The 15478-nt window shown below is 40.8% G+C and overlaps 1 protein-coding gene across 1 annotated transcript in view; it reads left to right on the forward strand.

The window, feature by feature from the left end:
• Positions 1-15478, forward strand: part of LOC309489748 (zinc finger SWIM domain-containing protein 6) — an 84013-nt gene that overhangs the window by 60324 nt on the left and 8211 nt on the right. The window contains exons 5-10 of the mRNA XM_082158615.1: positions 1027-1206; positions 2511-2687; positions 3306-3452; positions 5219-5368; positions 8007-8273; positions 12625-12760. Coding sequence (XP_082014741.1) covers positions 1027-1206; positions 2511-2687; positions 3306-3452; positions 5219-5368; positions 8007-8273; positions 12625-12760 — 1057 coding nt within the window. The remainder of the gene's footprint in view (positions 1-1026; positions 1207-2510; positions 2688-3305; positions 3453-5218; positions 5369-8006; positions 8274-12624; positions 12761-15478) is intronic.

A 15478-nucleotide genomic window follows, 5' to 3' on the forward strand; every position in this document is an offset into this window, starting at 1 on the left:
CGAAAATCAAATACTTGAGGTCAGGAATCGGATACTTGTTAAAATTAATTTCGATTCCTCTTATCGATTCCTTTGTGAGCGTTTCAATGTGACTTTAAACCATTGAATCGCGAGACTTTCTGCGCTTCGCACACGTGTGTAACTATACTGGGCAACTCTTAAAGTGACAGCAGCTGCCGTCTCAATAATAACACTAATCAAACAACAAAAGACTGATAAAATTCACTCGTTCTTGACTGAATAACTTTTGTAACTATATTTGTAATGTATATTTTATTTATAAAGCGCAGTGTTATTTTACATTTGATTACAGTTTCTGAACCTGAATACCTGAAAGTGTTAAAACACTGTTTATTTCAATCGTATCATTGTTCAGTTGCATTAATTTGTTCTTTTTTAATAACTGAGTGTTTACTTGTCTTTAATAATGCTTGAAACTTATATTAGTTAGTCTAGTTGTTTTTCTATGGTGTTTTTAAACCACAGGCAAATAAGCATTATTTAGCTTGTTGATTTTGGTTCATGATATTCAGCTACAATTAAATGTTTTGCAATAAGACGAAATGTGAATGATATCTACGTTTTTTTTTTTTTCTCATTGGAATTGAAATTAGGAGTCGATAAGAATCGGAACTGTCAACTAACTTTCATTTATATAGCGCTTTTAACAATATAGATTGATTAAAGCAGCTTTACAGTGATAATAGGAGATTACAGTAACAGAGATTGTTGTGGCTTCACAGCAGCTCTAGAATAAAGTTATTGTCCAGATAAAGTTAGTTTTGATTGATTCACTTCCGTCGCAAAGATCATTAGTTATTAACTTAGGGGCCGCTAACACGACACCGCTCTAACAGAAAACCCTCGACACACTCCCGCCGCTCATCCACACGACAACAGTGTTTGGCGCTCGAGAAACAGGTTCCACGGTGCAAGCGTTGATGAGCAGAATCGAAATGGGAATGTTGAAAATGCGAACGATACCCAACCTAATATCTTTGTGTTGACGCTGTGTGTGTTTCCCAGGTGCCTTGTGGATGTGTATCGTGCTGAACCCCCACTGTAAGCCGGAGCAGAAGGCCGCTTGGCTTCGGCAGCTCAAGAAGTGGAACAGTGTGGACGTGTGTCCCTTGGAGGACGGTAACCACGGCAACGAGCTGCCCAATTTAACCAATGCCTTGCCTCAGGGTGCTCACGGCAACCAAGGTAAGCGTGTGTGTGTGTGTGTGATGATGATGGTGGGTGTTTTAATCAACCGTGCCTCCGTGCGCCCCTTTTATTAGGCTTTGTGTGACTAATGGAATGCCCCTAATAACAGCGGTTCACTACTTCCTCCCTGGCTTTTGTCCTTGCTGTGCTAATCATAACTCTGGGCAAAAGCGAGGGGCAGGTCGGAGGGGGGGGGATAGCTCTATTGAAACTTTTCGATTAGTCAGGTCTTTTATACCGAGGCGACAACGTCTGCGGAGACTTTATTATGTGTTTTGTTATAAATATTCATGCTCCAGACAGGTAATTGCTGAGAAATGACTTCCCCTTTCCGAAGGTATTTTGGGTATGAATGGGCTCTAGACTAGTCGGATAAATGTCTACGATTTAATTAGAGATTTTGCACTAAGGTGCGGCAATAGATTAGATTAAATATTTATGATATGGTTTATATGTTTTGTTGACAGTAGAAAAATGAAGACATTTTTATATTCAGCAAGGATGCATTAAATTGATCAAATGTGATATTCAAGACATTTATAATGTTACAAAAGATTCCATTTCAAATAAATGCTGTTAATTGAACTTTCTATTCATCAAAGAATCCTGGAAAATTGTTTTATTTACGAGTGAGTCATTGAATCATTCACTCCACCCGATTTAAAAATAATAATAATTTAGTGATAATTTTTAATCTGATTAAACATTTTAAATGGACTGCAGCAATTTTACATTTTCGCAGAATCTGTAGTAAATTACAATTTGTTTAGTTGGATGTTCAGAATAGTGGGAGAATCTCACTAAAATCTCAGAATCGTGCAGCTCTAATTGATGAGAAATGTTTCTTGAGCAGCTAATTATTACAACAACAACAAAATAAAATAAATTTAGCCATGGTGAGCAGAAGAGACTTCTTTTAAAAACATTTAAAAAATCGAATTCACTGATTCATTGGTGTTATCACTCAAAAATACGAAGTCCCTGCGTGGAATTTCACTTGTTTAGTTTCTGTATATGTGGAATACTGCCAAAAGGCTTGATATAATGATTTATTATAGCTATATCAGCCGGCTGTGGTATGTAGAGCCACCTTGCAGCAGTCACGCCAGTATCTGCACCCCCCGTGAATGACAGGTCAGCTCGCTGCACTAATCTACGGACTTATTTCCGAAGGTTTTACTGTTTGGCCCTGACTGACAGGCCCCCGCGGGCCTCGCTCTCAGAGCTAGCATTGAGAATGACAGAGCAATTTCCTTTCTCTCTTCCCCGTCTCTCCTCCTCCTCCTCCTCCTCTTCCTCAGATTTGGGCACCCGGCCCCACCGGACGGTTTTCACACGAGCCATCGAGGCATGCGATCTCCACTGGCAAGACAGCCACTTACAGCACATTATCAACGACGACCTCTACACCAACTACTGCTACCATGACAACACTGAAAATTCGCTCTTCGACTCTCGCGGCTGGCCCCTGTGGCACGGTGAGCGGAAAAAGACGTTCGCTTGACTCGCCTCTTTGTGTTGTGCAGTTCTATAGCATTAAGGGAAAAAAAAGGAGAGCGAGTTTAAGGAAAGAAGCAATGAATGGAGGCTTTATACGGAGCGAGAACGAGAGTTTCTAACTACAGTCAGACCAAAAATTATTCAGACACCAGATATCATTTTTTGTATATTTTTTTACTAGTGTGTGCAGGACACTATAGTACATTTATGTAAGTGAGGAGAGCAAAATAAAGTAAACTGTGACATATTATACCCTTCATATATTGGACTACCAGTAAAATTTATAAAAATTAGGGACCAATTGATCTAATTGTGTAGTTAAATTTAACAGCTGACAGATATTCAACAATGTGTGAGACAGTCTAACAGAAGGACGGACAAAACCAGTCAAATATCAACTGAGTTCTGCTCATATTTTATTCCCATTTTCTAAACTATAGCGAATAAACTGTGATAATGTGAGAAATGTTGAAGGCGTCTGAATACATGTTGGTTTGACTGTAAATGAAAGGGATTTTTAATTTTTAGCGTGCGGGTGAATATGTTTCTCTATTGTGCTCGTCTGAGGTTTTTAAAGCATGTTTTTTGAATGGCAGAACACGTCCCTACGGCCTGCGCCAGAGTAGATGCACTGAGATCTCACGGTTACCCACGGGAAGCACTGCGATTGGCCATCGCCATCGTCAACACCCTGCGCCGGCAGCAGCAGAAACAGCTGGAGCTCTTCCGAAACCACAAGAAAGGTGAGTTCAAAACTGGGATGTTTGCTAAAAATGAACATTCGGTCGGTGAAAGCGTTTGATTATAAGTTGCAGAAGTGCATAATGCATCCTATCATGAACTTCCTTAGACTGGCGGCACGGTTTCCCATGCATCGTTTAATATTACTGCTGTATGTGGGAAGAGACAAATCTTATAGAATGAAACATGAGCTAACATGAACTTGCCAACATTCGACTACAGGAGAGAGACCATGTCTGAGTTCCTATTGGTAGTTGCTGTGACGCATCACTGCTTATGGCACATGCTGTATAATGTTATATTGCATGATATATTACACCGTAACCAGATGTGACAACGTCTATTTCTGCGACGTCGTGGCTGGAACAACAATATACAATCTCAGGTACTAATTATAAGCTTTATTTAGTTTATTTGATGTGAGTTTGAATATCATTTTGCGTCACCTTTATGGATAATGGATAATTCACCTCAGATTTTGAAAATAAAAGGAGAACGTTCAAACTGTGAACGAACAAGTTCTATGGCAAAGATTGTTTCAGTCACTCTGTATTTATTTTTAATGGTGTTAAAATGGTGTCATATTTGTGAATTTGATTATAAATCCATTTGGTTGCGAGTGCATTGTGCTTGCAGAGAGACTCCGCCCACACTCTCTTTTAATTGGCTGTGGTTTTTGATTGATTTTGTTGTGAGTGCATTGCGCTTGCAGAGAGACTCCGCCCACACTCTCTTCTGATTGGCTGTGATTTTGGATTGGCTTTGTCACATCTCGTAGTGGCGTAGTGGACTAACAAATTGCTTGTCACTGGAATCTTATCGCATCACGTCCAGTTAGGACATGGTGTTAGATGGTAAAACGTTTTTTTTTTTGTCTTGACAGACCGTCATTGCATTGTCAGCAGTCGCTCATGTTGCCAGAAATCACCTATTTTTGTTGAAAACGAAGGTCTTGCAGGCACTTTGATGCAAATCACGTGCAGTTTGAATCTGGCATTTTCTCTCCATCATTTCCTGTCCTTTTTCTGTTATCTGTATCACTAACAGTGCCAAAAAGGCCAGAAATGGTAGCATTGTTACCCAATTATCTTTTCAGCAGCGTGTGCCTGTGCTCTGTGTCTCAGTGTCTAATGGCCAGGTAACGGTTTCATGCAGCACTGCTCTTCACTAGAGCTGAATGTCCACTTGTGCCCAGCAGGGCTCAGGTCAATTGCATTTAAATGCAAATGACTACTTGTTGTGGTGAAAGTGCCCACGCATAATTCATATTATTCAAATGAGGCGGCTCTATGGCCCGGTCCTGGGCTTTATGTAAAACACTAGTGCAGTGATATCCACAAGAGACGCATGTTTTAGGAAATCGCCTCACAAAGTCAGACTGTCTATTGGTAGGCATGCTGTTTTTATCAATATATTACGTATTTGTTTTTGTATTAAATGAAATATAATTGTAGTTTCCCTCCATTCATCTTCCATTTTTGGATGAAAGTTCTTTGCAATGCATTCTGGGAGTTCACGTGATTCAAGAATCAACTGTTAGAATGAATAGAGCATGAGTCATTTTAATAACCACTCAATACCCTAATAAGCACATAAAATAGTGCAATTGTGCATTTTTACTTTCTATCAATGCATGACAGTTCTGAAAAAAATTGTCCGCCATCTTGGTTATTTTGCAATAACACAAGGTACGATAACACAAGGTCAAAAAGAGTGTTTGTTTGTTTACCTTTGAAAAACAAACCCTTTTATTGTTTTCTCCCTCTAGATTTGCTTCATAAAGGGGTGACGTCCATCACTAATCTAGAAGGATGGGTGGGACACCCTCTGGACCCCATCGGGACGCTCTTCAGCACGCTGATGGAAACAGGCCGCGGGGATGAAGACGGTTCGCAAGGAGGGTTTCTAGATTTCTCAGGTACTGAGACGCGAGATGCTGTAGCACATCACAATCTTTATGATTCATGTTATTTACAGTGTTTTTACAAACTAGCTGAAACTGTCAAGTCCTATTAACACCCTGTTAAAGCGTCAGGCATCTTAAGCGTCCTCTGTAATATTTATACAATTACAGCATGTGCCATGTGCTCCATGGCTGTAAAATGTACATTAAGGAACATAGTTTTTGCTTTGTTATTGACACAACATCCATTTGCAATGGGAGTTTTCCGCACATTTTTAGACCACCGTAGTAGGACCCGATCAGCTGTCTCTCTAACTAACCTCACTTATGCTTCTACTTTAGACTCTGATTAAAAAGATATGGTATCTGATTAAAAAGATATGGTATATATTAAGAGTAAAGGGTGAGTCTCTTTTATCTGAGCCTAAAAGTCGTAACTTTATTCTTCCCTGCTGCATTTTTAATGCACTTTTAATTTTAATGTTTTCTGTTCGCATCTCTTATTCATGAGCTTTGATTGGAGAGATGACTGTATCACAATCAGAGAACATGGTGCTGCAATTATACGTTATTGTTGCCTTTGGGCTTATGCCCGTTCTGATTGGCATCAAAAAGCGTAGGTGCGATCGCCCGTCTCCAACTCAAGATGGGCACCAATGAGCCATTAGCCTAGTGTGCATGCAAACAAACTTATACCTAATTAGGAGTTCCTATGGTCCAAAAGAGATTTTGATGGGGATAGGATTTTGCATGACACCGGATATGTAGACGGTGGATCTGTAGACTATGTAGGAGCCGTAACTTGCCTGACGTATCCCTCCTAATTCCCCAGCTTCCCGTCTAGGGCTTCTTGCTAGTGAGGCTGTTCAGTTAGTCCACGAGTAGACAAGGCTCCCCTTAAGCCAAAGCACTGGCTTTTATTTCTCTATCTCTGTGGTTGTCTTTGAACTTTTGAGTTTATTAGTGAAGGAGAAAGAAAGAGATTTGGTGGTTGGATTGCAGGAAAAAAAAGAAGGTGTGAAGCCTCGAGCTTCCCTCTTCGCGCTCATTTTTGATTAGGACATTAAATCCTCCCGGAGCCATCTGCACAGGTCCAAAGAGGCATCATTAAAACATTATGATGCTTCTCATTATTAGCCCCAAATGAGTCACCATTGGTATTAATGTGTAACCAAGAACATGGAGCCCTGGATTCACTTTGTTGTTAAAATAATAAAGGCATGAACGATCAGAAATCCAGGGTTTTTTGATGTGCTTTTTAACACATGGCCATTTTGCTGTGTCTTTCAAGGTTTTAAAGGAGGGGTTTGCTCAAAATTCCTTTTATGAAACTTGTTTTAATCTTAGCATATCTTTAGGCCTTCATTCAAATTGCATCTTATTTTAGCCCTGTGTTTGCATAGTGGAATCTCAATTATAGAAACCTGAGGGAATGACTCGTTACGTCCAATTAAAAGCTTGGAATTGGTGCTGAGGGATCGATGACACCCAGCCAATCAGATAGGTAGACTTGGTCTTTAGGTTCAATTCCTCACTGCCAATCAAAAGATGAGGCATCAAATCCATTGCAGCCAATCAAAAGGATAGATTTGGTTCTAAGGGAACGACTCCTTAGCGCCAAATCGGTTCCTCACAGCCAATGAAAAGACTGGATTTGGTGCTGAGGGATTAACCTCTCAGCCAGTTAAAGAAACTGGTGAAAAGAACTCATAGCCAATCAACACTGGTTGAGGATTCAATCCAGCCTTTAATTGGCTGAGGTCAAACCCTTTGCACTAAAACTAGCCTTTTGATTAGGGCCAATCCTCAGCACACAAAAAATCCAGCCTTTTTAATCAATCAACAAGGTGGATTTGGTACTTATGGATTAACCTCTTAATAAATTAGAAGACTGAATTTGGTGTGGATCAGTTCCTCACACCCATTAAGACTGGATTTGGTGCAGAAAGACTGACTTCTCAGCAAATTATAAGGCTGGATTTGGTGCTAAGGATAAGTTTCTCAATGCCAGTTGAGAGACTGGTTGAGGCGTCAATCCTTAGCACCATATTCAGCCTTTTAATTGGCTGAGATGTTGATCCCTCCGCACTAAATACAGACTTTTGATTGGATAAGGGACCAATCCTCAGCACAAAAAACAGCCTTTCCAATCGACTCCATTGCAGCCAATTAAAAAGCTGGATTCGGTGCGGAATTGGTTGGAAGGATTGCGAGGCTCAGAGCTGCACATCGGAGTTGGCGACCACATAGTTTGAGATCAGTGAAGAGTGAAGAGCAAGGGCTCAGCCTGTCTGTCTGTCTCTCTTTCTCTCCTAGTTTCTAAATACAGCCTGAGCCTCGTCATATCCAACAGCATTTCGCACCATCTCACAGATATGAATGCGATGCATGAACTATCCAATGCATTTGCGAATCCAGGGTACAGTGTATTACCTCAGTCACTCAGGAGCCTAATTGAGCATGCCTTGCCTTATGCCCTATCCGGCTGAGCTGCTTCATTAGACTAGGCAGAGTTCCTCTCTGGTGCCTCATTATACGACAAGACCTGTCTAAGAACCAGTGCCTGGGAGGAAGGTCTCACTATAGTGGTTAACTCTGGAGGTGTCACCACCTCCCAGTTTCTTACTTGCTTTCTGTTTCTCGCCCTCTGCAGCCAGCACAATGAGCTCGAGCAAGCACAGCGAGCTGCACTTGTTTCCATCCACGCGCCGATTCCTGGAGGAGGGTGAATCATACCTTGCCCTGGCGGTGGAAACGGCCCTTATGGGACTGGGTCAGCAAAGAATCATGCCCGACGGACTGTACGCCCAAGAGAAGGTGTGCCGCAACGAGGAGCACCTGATCGCCAAACTGCAGGAAGTGGACCTGGACGATACCCTGGTCAAGATCTTCCGCAAGCAAGCTGTCTTCCTATTAGAGGGTAAGCATTGGTGCTTTCGCGGATTTACGGTGCAACCGGAGGGAACGATGGCAATGCTATTTGGTTTTTCATTAAATACAGCTAAAAGACATCAATAGCCTGAGGAAGCAATTTGGATGTAGTTAACAATTCTGGAATGGATGTATTTGATTTCCTCATGCCTCAGCTAAATGTCTAGCCAAATACTTCGTTTATGAAGCATGCCTTTAACAATTTGCTCAAGTATTGCACATGGTATAGACAAGAGTTGTCAAAATCCTTCTCCTTGAGGGCTGCATTCCTGCAGAGTTTAGCTACAACCTTCTCCAATACACCTGATTAGAGGTTCCTATATCCTAAAGACCTTAATTTGCTGGTTTAGTTGTCTAACTAGTATGGGAGCTAAACCCAGGAATGGGACCCTCTAAAAGTTGATAGTCCAATAAGCGTAAAAATGCATTGAATTAAATATATACTAAGTGAACAGATCTAGGGATCACAACATCATGGACATTTCCTCTGCAAAACTCACCAGTTGTTTCTAGGGCGATGCTAGGGTGTTCTGAGTGGTTGCTTGTTAGTTGCAAAGGTATTCTGTGATTGCTTGGGCCTTGCTAGGGGGTCGCTTACTTTTCAAGGCCCTTGTAAACACTAAGAATACCTTAGAAACTGATTCTTTACCACCTACACCAGCTTAGCAATGCCCTTGAAACCATTCAGAAATTTGGAAAGTTGCTAACTTTTGCAGGGGCAAGGACTCTTTGTTTACTTCAGAAACCTAGTTGTTTTCCTAGTTTAACAAAGTTACAGACTGCATTAGGTCACATTTCCCTCAGAGCGGTGTTCAGTATGTGTAAAAGTGCTCAGTGGTGGACGAGGCTGTTTGTTTCACTCGCGGCTGGTGTTGGGAGTAAAACGAAACGGTCTTCTGCCTCTGAACGCCACTGGGTTGTTTTGGAAGAATGAAGAGAACTGATAAACTATCCCCGCAGTGTGGATTCCTCCACCCAGCAAATGCCAAGAGCGTGACGGGGGCACAATAAACAGGAAGGCATGCATTCGATTGGCTACAGGGTTTGGGGGAGTTTTGGTCAAATATGAAAATCCAACAAAACAACAAGAGTGTTCTCACACTGAGAGACATCCAGAGCATGCCACCCCTTCCAGCACACGCCGTAATAGAGATACTCAGCTGTTCTGTGTGTGTGTTTTTAGTTAGAAACTTTAGCAAGACGTGACTGCAGCTCTGTTCCAAGCCTAGTGAGCTGCCTTGCTGTCTATCGGCTACATAGATGGTTCAATTGAACAGTTCACTCATATTACTATGAATGGGAGAATGTGCAACATGCAATATGGTGGAATAAGTCTGGCCTTTTAACTAAAAGAGCCAATCAGCCAATGGTAATGTCATAGCGTAAGAATCTACCTTTACTTTTAAAAGTCAATGTTCTGAGATGCGCTTGGGACTCCACATGCTCAATGGCTATAGTTTTATTGTTATATAGTTTTAATAATAAGCAGTTAAGCATCAGAATTGGGTGATGATGTAGGGATGCACAATATATCGGCCACCATATCAGTATCAGCCGATATATGATCATTTTTAATGTTATCGGTATCGACCCAATTAGAAAATTTGGCCGATATATTAAAGCCGATAAATAATGTATTATTTCCTTCAGCTGAGACTCTTCAGATGATGGTTTTGAATTTCTTGAAATATGATTGGAATCACTTCAAAACAGGAAAATACAGTGAAGGGCCGCACAAGTCTGTCATATCGGCTACGTACAATTGTGTGCTTGGGATATGGTGAGACTTTTGTAATTAGGCTCTCAAAAATGTAATAAAAATTTGGATTTAGATTTATCGGCCAGTATATCGGTTATCGGCTTTCAAATATGAATGATCAGTTTTATCAAAAATGTTCATATCGGTGCATCCCTACATTTTGGTTTGTATAGATAGGAGTTAGTCTGACTCTTGCATCCCTTGAAAGACATTACCATGTTGCTAAGCTAACAACTTGATGCTCTAATAAGCATGAAAACAGTCAAATTAAATTTTACCTGATATTTTCGTCCTGTTTTATTAAATATGTACTTAGGAATGAAATATATAGCCATCTTAAATGTTAGTTTTTTTCTCAAAGCTTGTCCCAAGGCATTCTGGGATTGCATTAGCTCTGCAGTATACTTGCAGTGCTGTTTATAATTTAGCCAAAATAAGAGATCTGACAAGGCCAGCATAAACATGCACTGCAGAGAATCTCAGTATAAAAATGAAATCTTGATGGCTAATTAGTTGAGATAAATGCTGATTGTGTACTTAAATATATTGAATTTTACTAATATATATTATTTGACCAAATATTTGTGTGTAATATGTATTTTTATGCTTAGCACCATGCTAAGTCTCTCATGCACTTCACATGGATAGCGCTACTTGTGAGTCTCTGCATATTTTAGAGCATCACATATGAGGTTTTATTCTGGTTAAGATGCTGCCTAGTGCCTAGGTAGGCAGCACATATGAATGTTTAGTTTGGTTGCTTTGTCGGTGTCTGTTTGTATGTCTAGTGCCGTGTGTATTTGTGAAGAGGCTTGTGGTCGCTGCGCTCTCAGTCACAAATAATCTAATGACAGGGAAAGCTAAGCTCTCACATATGGCTTTATATTGAAGGCAAGTGTGAAAAAAGGCCTGCACTCTTGAAAGTGGGCGTGTGGTTTGAGGATGAGGAGGGGGGAGGGTGTGTAAAACGATCTGTAAGCAGATTACCCATGATGCAGCACAACACCACAAGCCCATCTCGGCCTGCTTTTTGTGCGTTTCGCCTGGAAATGGATAACGTTACTTGCAGCTTTTCAGAGAGGATGTTATCCGTGTGTGTTCTTGACCTACGACCGAACTATGATGTTACGATGGCGATATGCATGGTGTTATTTGAAGTGCTCCGCCACAGCACTTTATGTGATTTTGATGCGTCATGCAGAAGGGTATCTTGGGTGTGTGTGAGGTGAAACGGGAACCTCCTAAGGCGTTTCTTTCTCACACTCTTACACCCTGTTTGGGCCAACAAATCTGTGCATTTCTAACCACATCTCACAGCTCCTGCATGCGTTTTATCTCTTGAAATCGTACGTCAGCTTTTTCGAAGCACTTTCAAACTTGTGTTGTTAACATTAGTGCTGAAAGAGAAATGTACAAAAAACAACTTAATGTCATTTTAAACATTCACAAAAGTTTGACATCAAAAGACATTGATTAGGACTTATTAATGACAATAAATAACTGGTTAAACAAGATGCATAACACTTACTAAAAAGGATGAAATATTTTGTGTTTACTTGCATGTCATGTGACCATTTACCAGCAGCAGAGAACCATGAAAATGACAAAATCTTGTTAAATTGACATTACTTAACCCTGTAAAGCCTGACATTTGAAATAATGGTCAGAATTTTTATTTTTTATTTTTTATAATGGAACCATTTATTTTACATTTACACAAAATCTTTTTGAGTATCAAATTTGATGCATCAGGTTTTTATGACTCATATAGTATGAAATAGTGAGAATAAGAAGGAAAAAAACAGCTCAGTTTTATTCAGAGATACAAACTGAGCAATAATATGCAATTTGCGGCAGATGCTGATATTTATATGGACAAAAAGTGATGAAATTCTGAATCCTGTAATGTAAATCAGTGAGATCTTTATAACAGTATAGCAGATACATGCATAAAATGGATATAAATATCAGTAACTGCCAATGTCTTAAGATGATATTTAAATACTTAGTTTTATGATCAAAGCTCTGTAGTTTGAAAATATATAATGCAATGCAATACAATAATGATTGAGAAATGAACAAATAAACCTTCCTCAACCTTCCCGATGGTCCTGTTTGAGACTCATGATATTGATAATCAAGTAAACTGAAGTTGCTTCAGTCCAGTAAGTGTTCATCTTGAAATATTACAAACAATATCAAAGTTATTCTTACATTTACTTTATAAAAACCAAGTTATAATAAAAAATACTTTTTTTATTTTTTTTTTACGTTTTTAATGTTTTTACAATTATACTAAAAGGCTTTTTACTTCTTGAAAAAGTCTAAATTACAATAAGACAACAGAAGACAGATTTATCAGCAAAGTTTTGATCATGTTGATTATTTAGAGGCCTTAGAAATCAGTGCATCAAATATCATACAGGCTTTATAGGGTTAAAATCTCAGGGGGGGCTTAAAAAAAGTATTTAGGTCAAATGGGTTCGGCTGACAAAAAAGTTCAGGAATCCCTGATTTAAATGAAGATTAATGCAACTGTCCTGGATGTTTAGTGTGTCTCACGCAGTGTGTGTTCTTGCAGGTGGGCCCTACAGTGGTTTGGGAGAGCTCATCTATAGAGAGAGCGTTCCGATGCACACGTTTGCCAAGTATCTCTTCACATGCCTCCTACCTCACGATGCCGAACTGGCGTACAAAATTGCACTGAGAGCAATGCGGTGAGTTTCCACAGGCCACACGAAAGCCGTCATGTCCACCTACAGTAACACACACACACACACACACACACACACACACACACAAGTCAAGTCAAGTTTTTTATTTGTATTTGTATAGTTTATTTGTATAGCGCTTTTCACAATACAGATTGTATCAAAGCAGCTCAACACACACACACACACACACACACACACACACACCCACGACTGTGGCTCAGTTTCCCCTTCCTTCACTTGTTTTTATCGCCTTCGCTCACCCAGAGAAGGCACAGTTACATCTCCACTGATTCTCGTGTGTGTGTGTGTGTGTGTGTGTGTGTGTGTGTGTGTGTATAGGGCGTGAGGTTATCTGGGGCACCGTTTAATCAAAAAGCGCCTTTTGCTTGGAAAACTGCTAAATAATTCATGCCCACTGAAAATGAGTTTTTGAAAAAGTGTGAATAATAAATATGTGTCGTTGAGTCTAATTTGGGCTGCAGAGGTAATGCAGAGCGCTGCTTTCACCACACACACACACACACACACACTGTGTTTATGTCCGTTTGTGTATGCGTACACACCCTGTGTGTGAGTGTAAGAGAGAGTGAGAGTGTGTGTGTAAGAGAGAGAGAGAGAGAGAGTGTAAGAGAGAGAGAGTGTGTGTAAGAGAGAGAGAGAGAGAGAGTGTGTGAGTGTAAGAGTGAGTGTGAGAGAGAGAGAGTGTGTGTGTGAGAGTGTGTGTGTGTGTGTGTAAGAGAAAGAGAGAGTGTGAGTGTAAGAGAGAGTGTGTGTGTGTAAGAGAAGAGAGTGTGTGTGTGTGAGAGAGAGAGAGAGAGAGAGAGAGTGTGTGTGTGTGTGAGAGAGAGTGTGTGTGTTTAAGAGAGTCTGTGTGTAAGAGAGAGAGAGTGTGTGTGTGTGAGAGAGAGAGAGTGTGTGTGTGAGAGATCGTGTGTGTGAGTGTAAGAGGGAGAGAGAGTGTGTGTGTGTGTGTGAGAGAGAGAGAGAGAGTGTGTATGTGTGAGAGAGTGTGTGTGTGTGTGTGTGTGTGAGTGTAAGAGAGAGAGAGTGTGTGTGAGAGAGAGAGAGAGAGAGAGTGTGTGTAAGAGAGAGAGTCTGTGTAAGAGAGAGAGAGAGTGTGTGTGAGTGTAAGAGTGAGTGTGAGTGTAAGAGAGAGTGTGTGTGTAAAAGAGAGAGCGTGTGTGTAAGAGAGAGTGTGTGTGAGAGAGAGAGTGTGTGTGTGAGAGAGAGTGTGTGTAAGAGAGAGAGTCTGTGTGTGTGAGAGAGAGAGAGAGAGTGTGTGTGAGAGATCGTGTGTGCAAGCGAGAGAGTGTGTGTGAGTGTAAGAGGGAGAGAGTGTGTGTGTGTAAGAGAGAGTGTGTGAGTGTGAGAGAGAGAGAGTGTGTGTGTGTGTAAGAGAGAGAGAGTGTGTGTGTGCGTGTGTGTGTGTAAGAGAGTGTTTACGTGTGTGTGAGAGAGAGTGTGTGTGTGTGTAAGAGAGAGTGTGTGAGTGTAAGAGAGAGAGAGAGAGTGTGTGAGTGTAAGAGAGAGAGAGTGTGTGTGTGTGTAAGAGAGAGTGTGTGAGTGTAAGAGAGAGAGAGAGAGAGAGTGTGTGAGTGTAAGAGAGAGAGAGTGTGTGTGTGTGTGTAAGAGAGAGTGTGTGTGTAAGAGAGAGAGAGAGAGAGAGAGAGAGTGTGTGAGTGTAAGAGAGAGAGAGTGTGTGTGTGTGTGTGTAAGAGAGAGTGTGTGAGTGTAAGAGAGAGAGAGAGAGAGAGAGAGAGAGTGTGTGAGTGTAAGAGAGAGAGAGTGTGTGTGTGTGTAAGAGAGTGTTTACGTGTGTGTGAGAGAGAGTGTGTGTAAAACGGGCGCGTGAAATCGTTCCTTCTGAGTTGAAAATGTCACATTTGCGCAAAATTGGAATATCGTGTAAAACTATTTGTGATCGAGATTGAGAAAAAATTGTCACTTTCGGGCAAATTGGTTCAAATGACCTAAAAAATTTGCATAATGTTTTTTAATGATTGATTTACACCGCGGTTTTGTTTGTAGTGCTTGTGTTTCTTGAGCGAGGCCCAATGTGCAACTGTGTCCTAACCAGGCATGATGTCATCGTTTTCCTGCGCACACCGGAAGCACAAAAGCTCAATCCCAGCCGATCCGAACACTTCTGATGTTTAATATGCAGTTAAGCACAGCGGACTCGAGAGATTTCACTGAGAACATCACAGTTCGCTTTGATCCTGTGCTGTTTTATGGCTGGTTCTGGTCCAACAGATTTACATCCACATCTTGTCACAGATTTCCTCTCATATGTTTTATTAATCTTTCTTTTTTGAGCAACCTACACACACACACACACATACACACAAAAAATCATGTCATCAAATCTGTCTGGTATTGTATTATATTTTGATTGGATTGCGTTTAGCGGGGGATTTTCAGCTCAGGATACACGTATAAAGTCAATGGTATCAAACAAAGATCCTCCTAAGTTTAGCCGGCGCAGGAGCTTCGGGCTCAGTATTGACTTTCTCTATAAAAAGACCATGGTCTCCAAATAACGGCTCTCCGCGGCATCGGCTCGGACGAGGCCTGATCTCCTCATAATACAATTCCCTTTTGTAGATGACTCAGTAATTATCTCCATGCCAGGACACGATGCTTTGACATATACGAACGGACGAATCCTGCTCTGACATGAAGATGTGTGATCAGATAGATGATTGGAAGTTGCATATGACT

Source organism: Leuciscus leuciscus (assembly GCF_965113295.1).
Source record: "Leuciscus leuciscus genome assembly, chromosome: 24".
In the NCBI taxonomy this organism is placed as follows: Eukaryota; Metazoa; Chordata; class Actinopteri; order Cypriniformes; family Leuciscidae; genus Leuciscus; species Leuciscus leuciscus.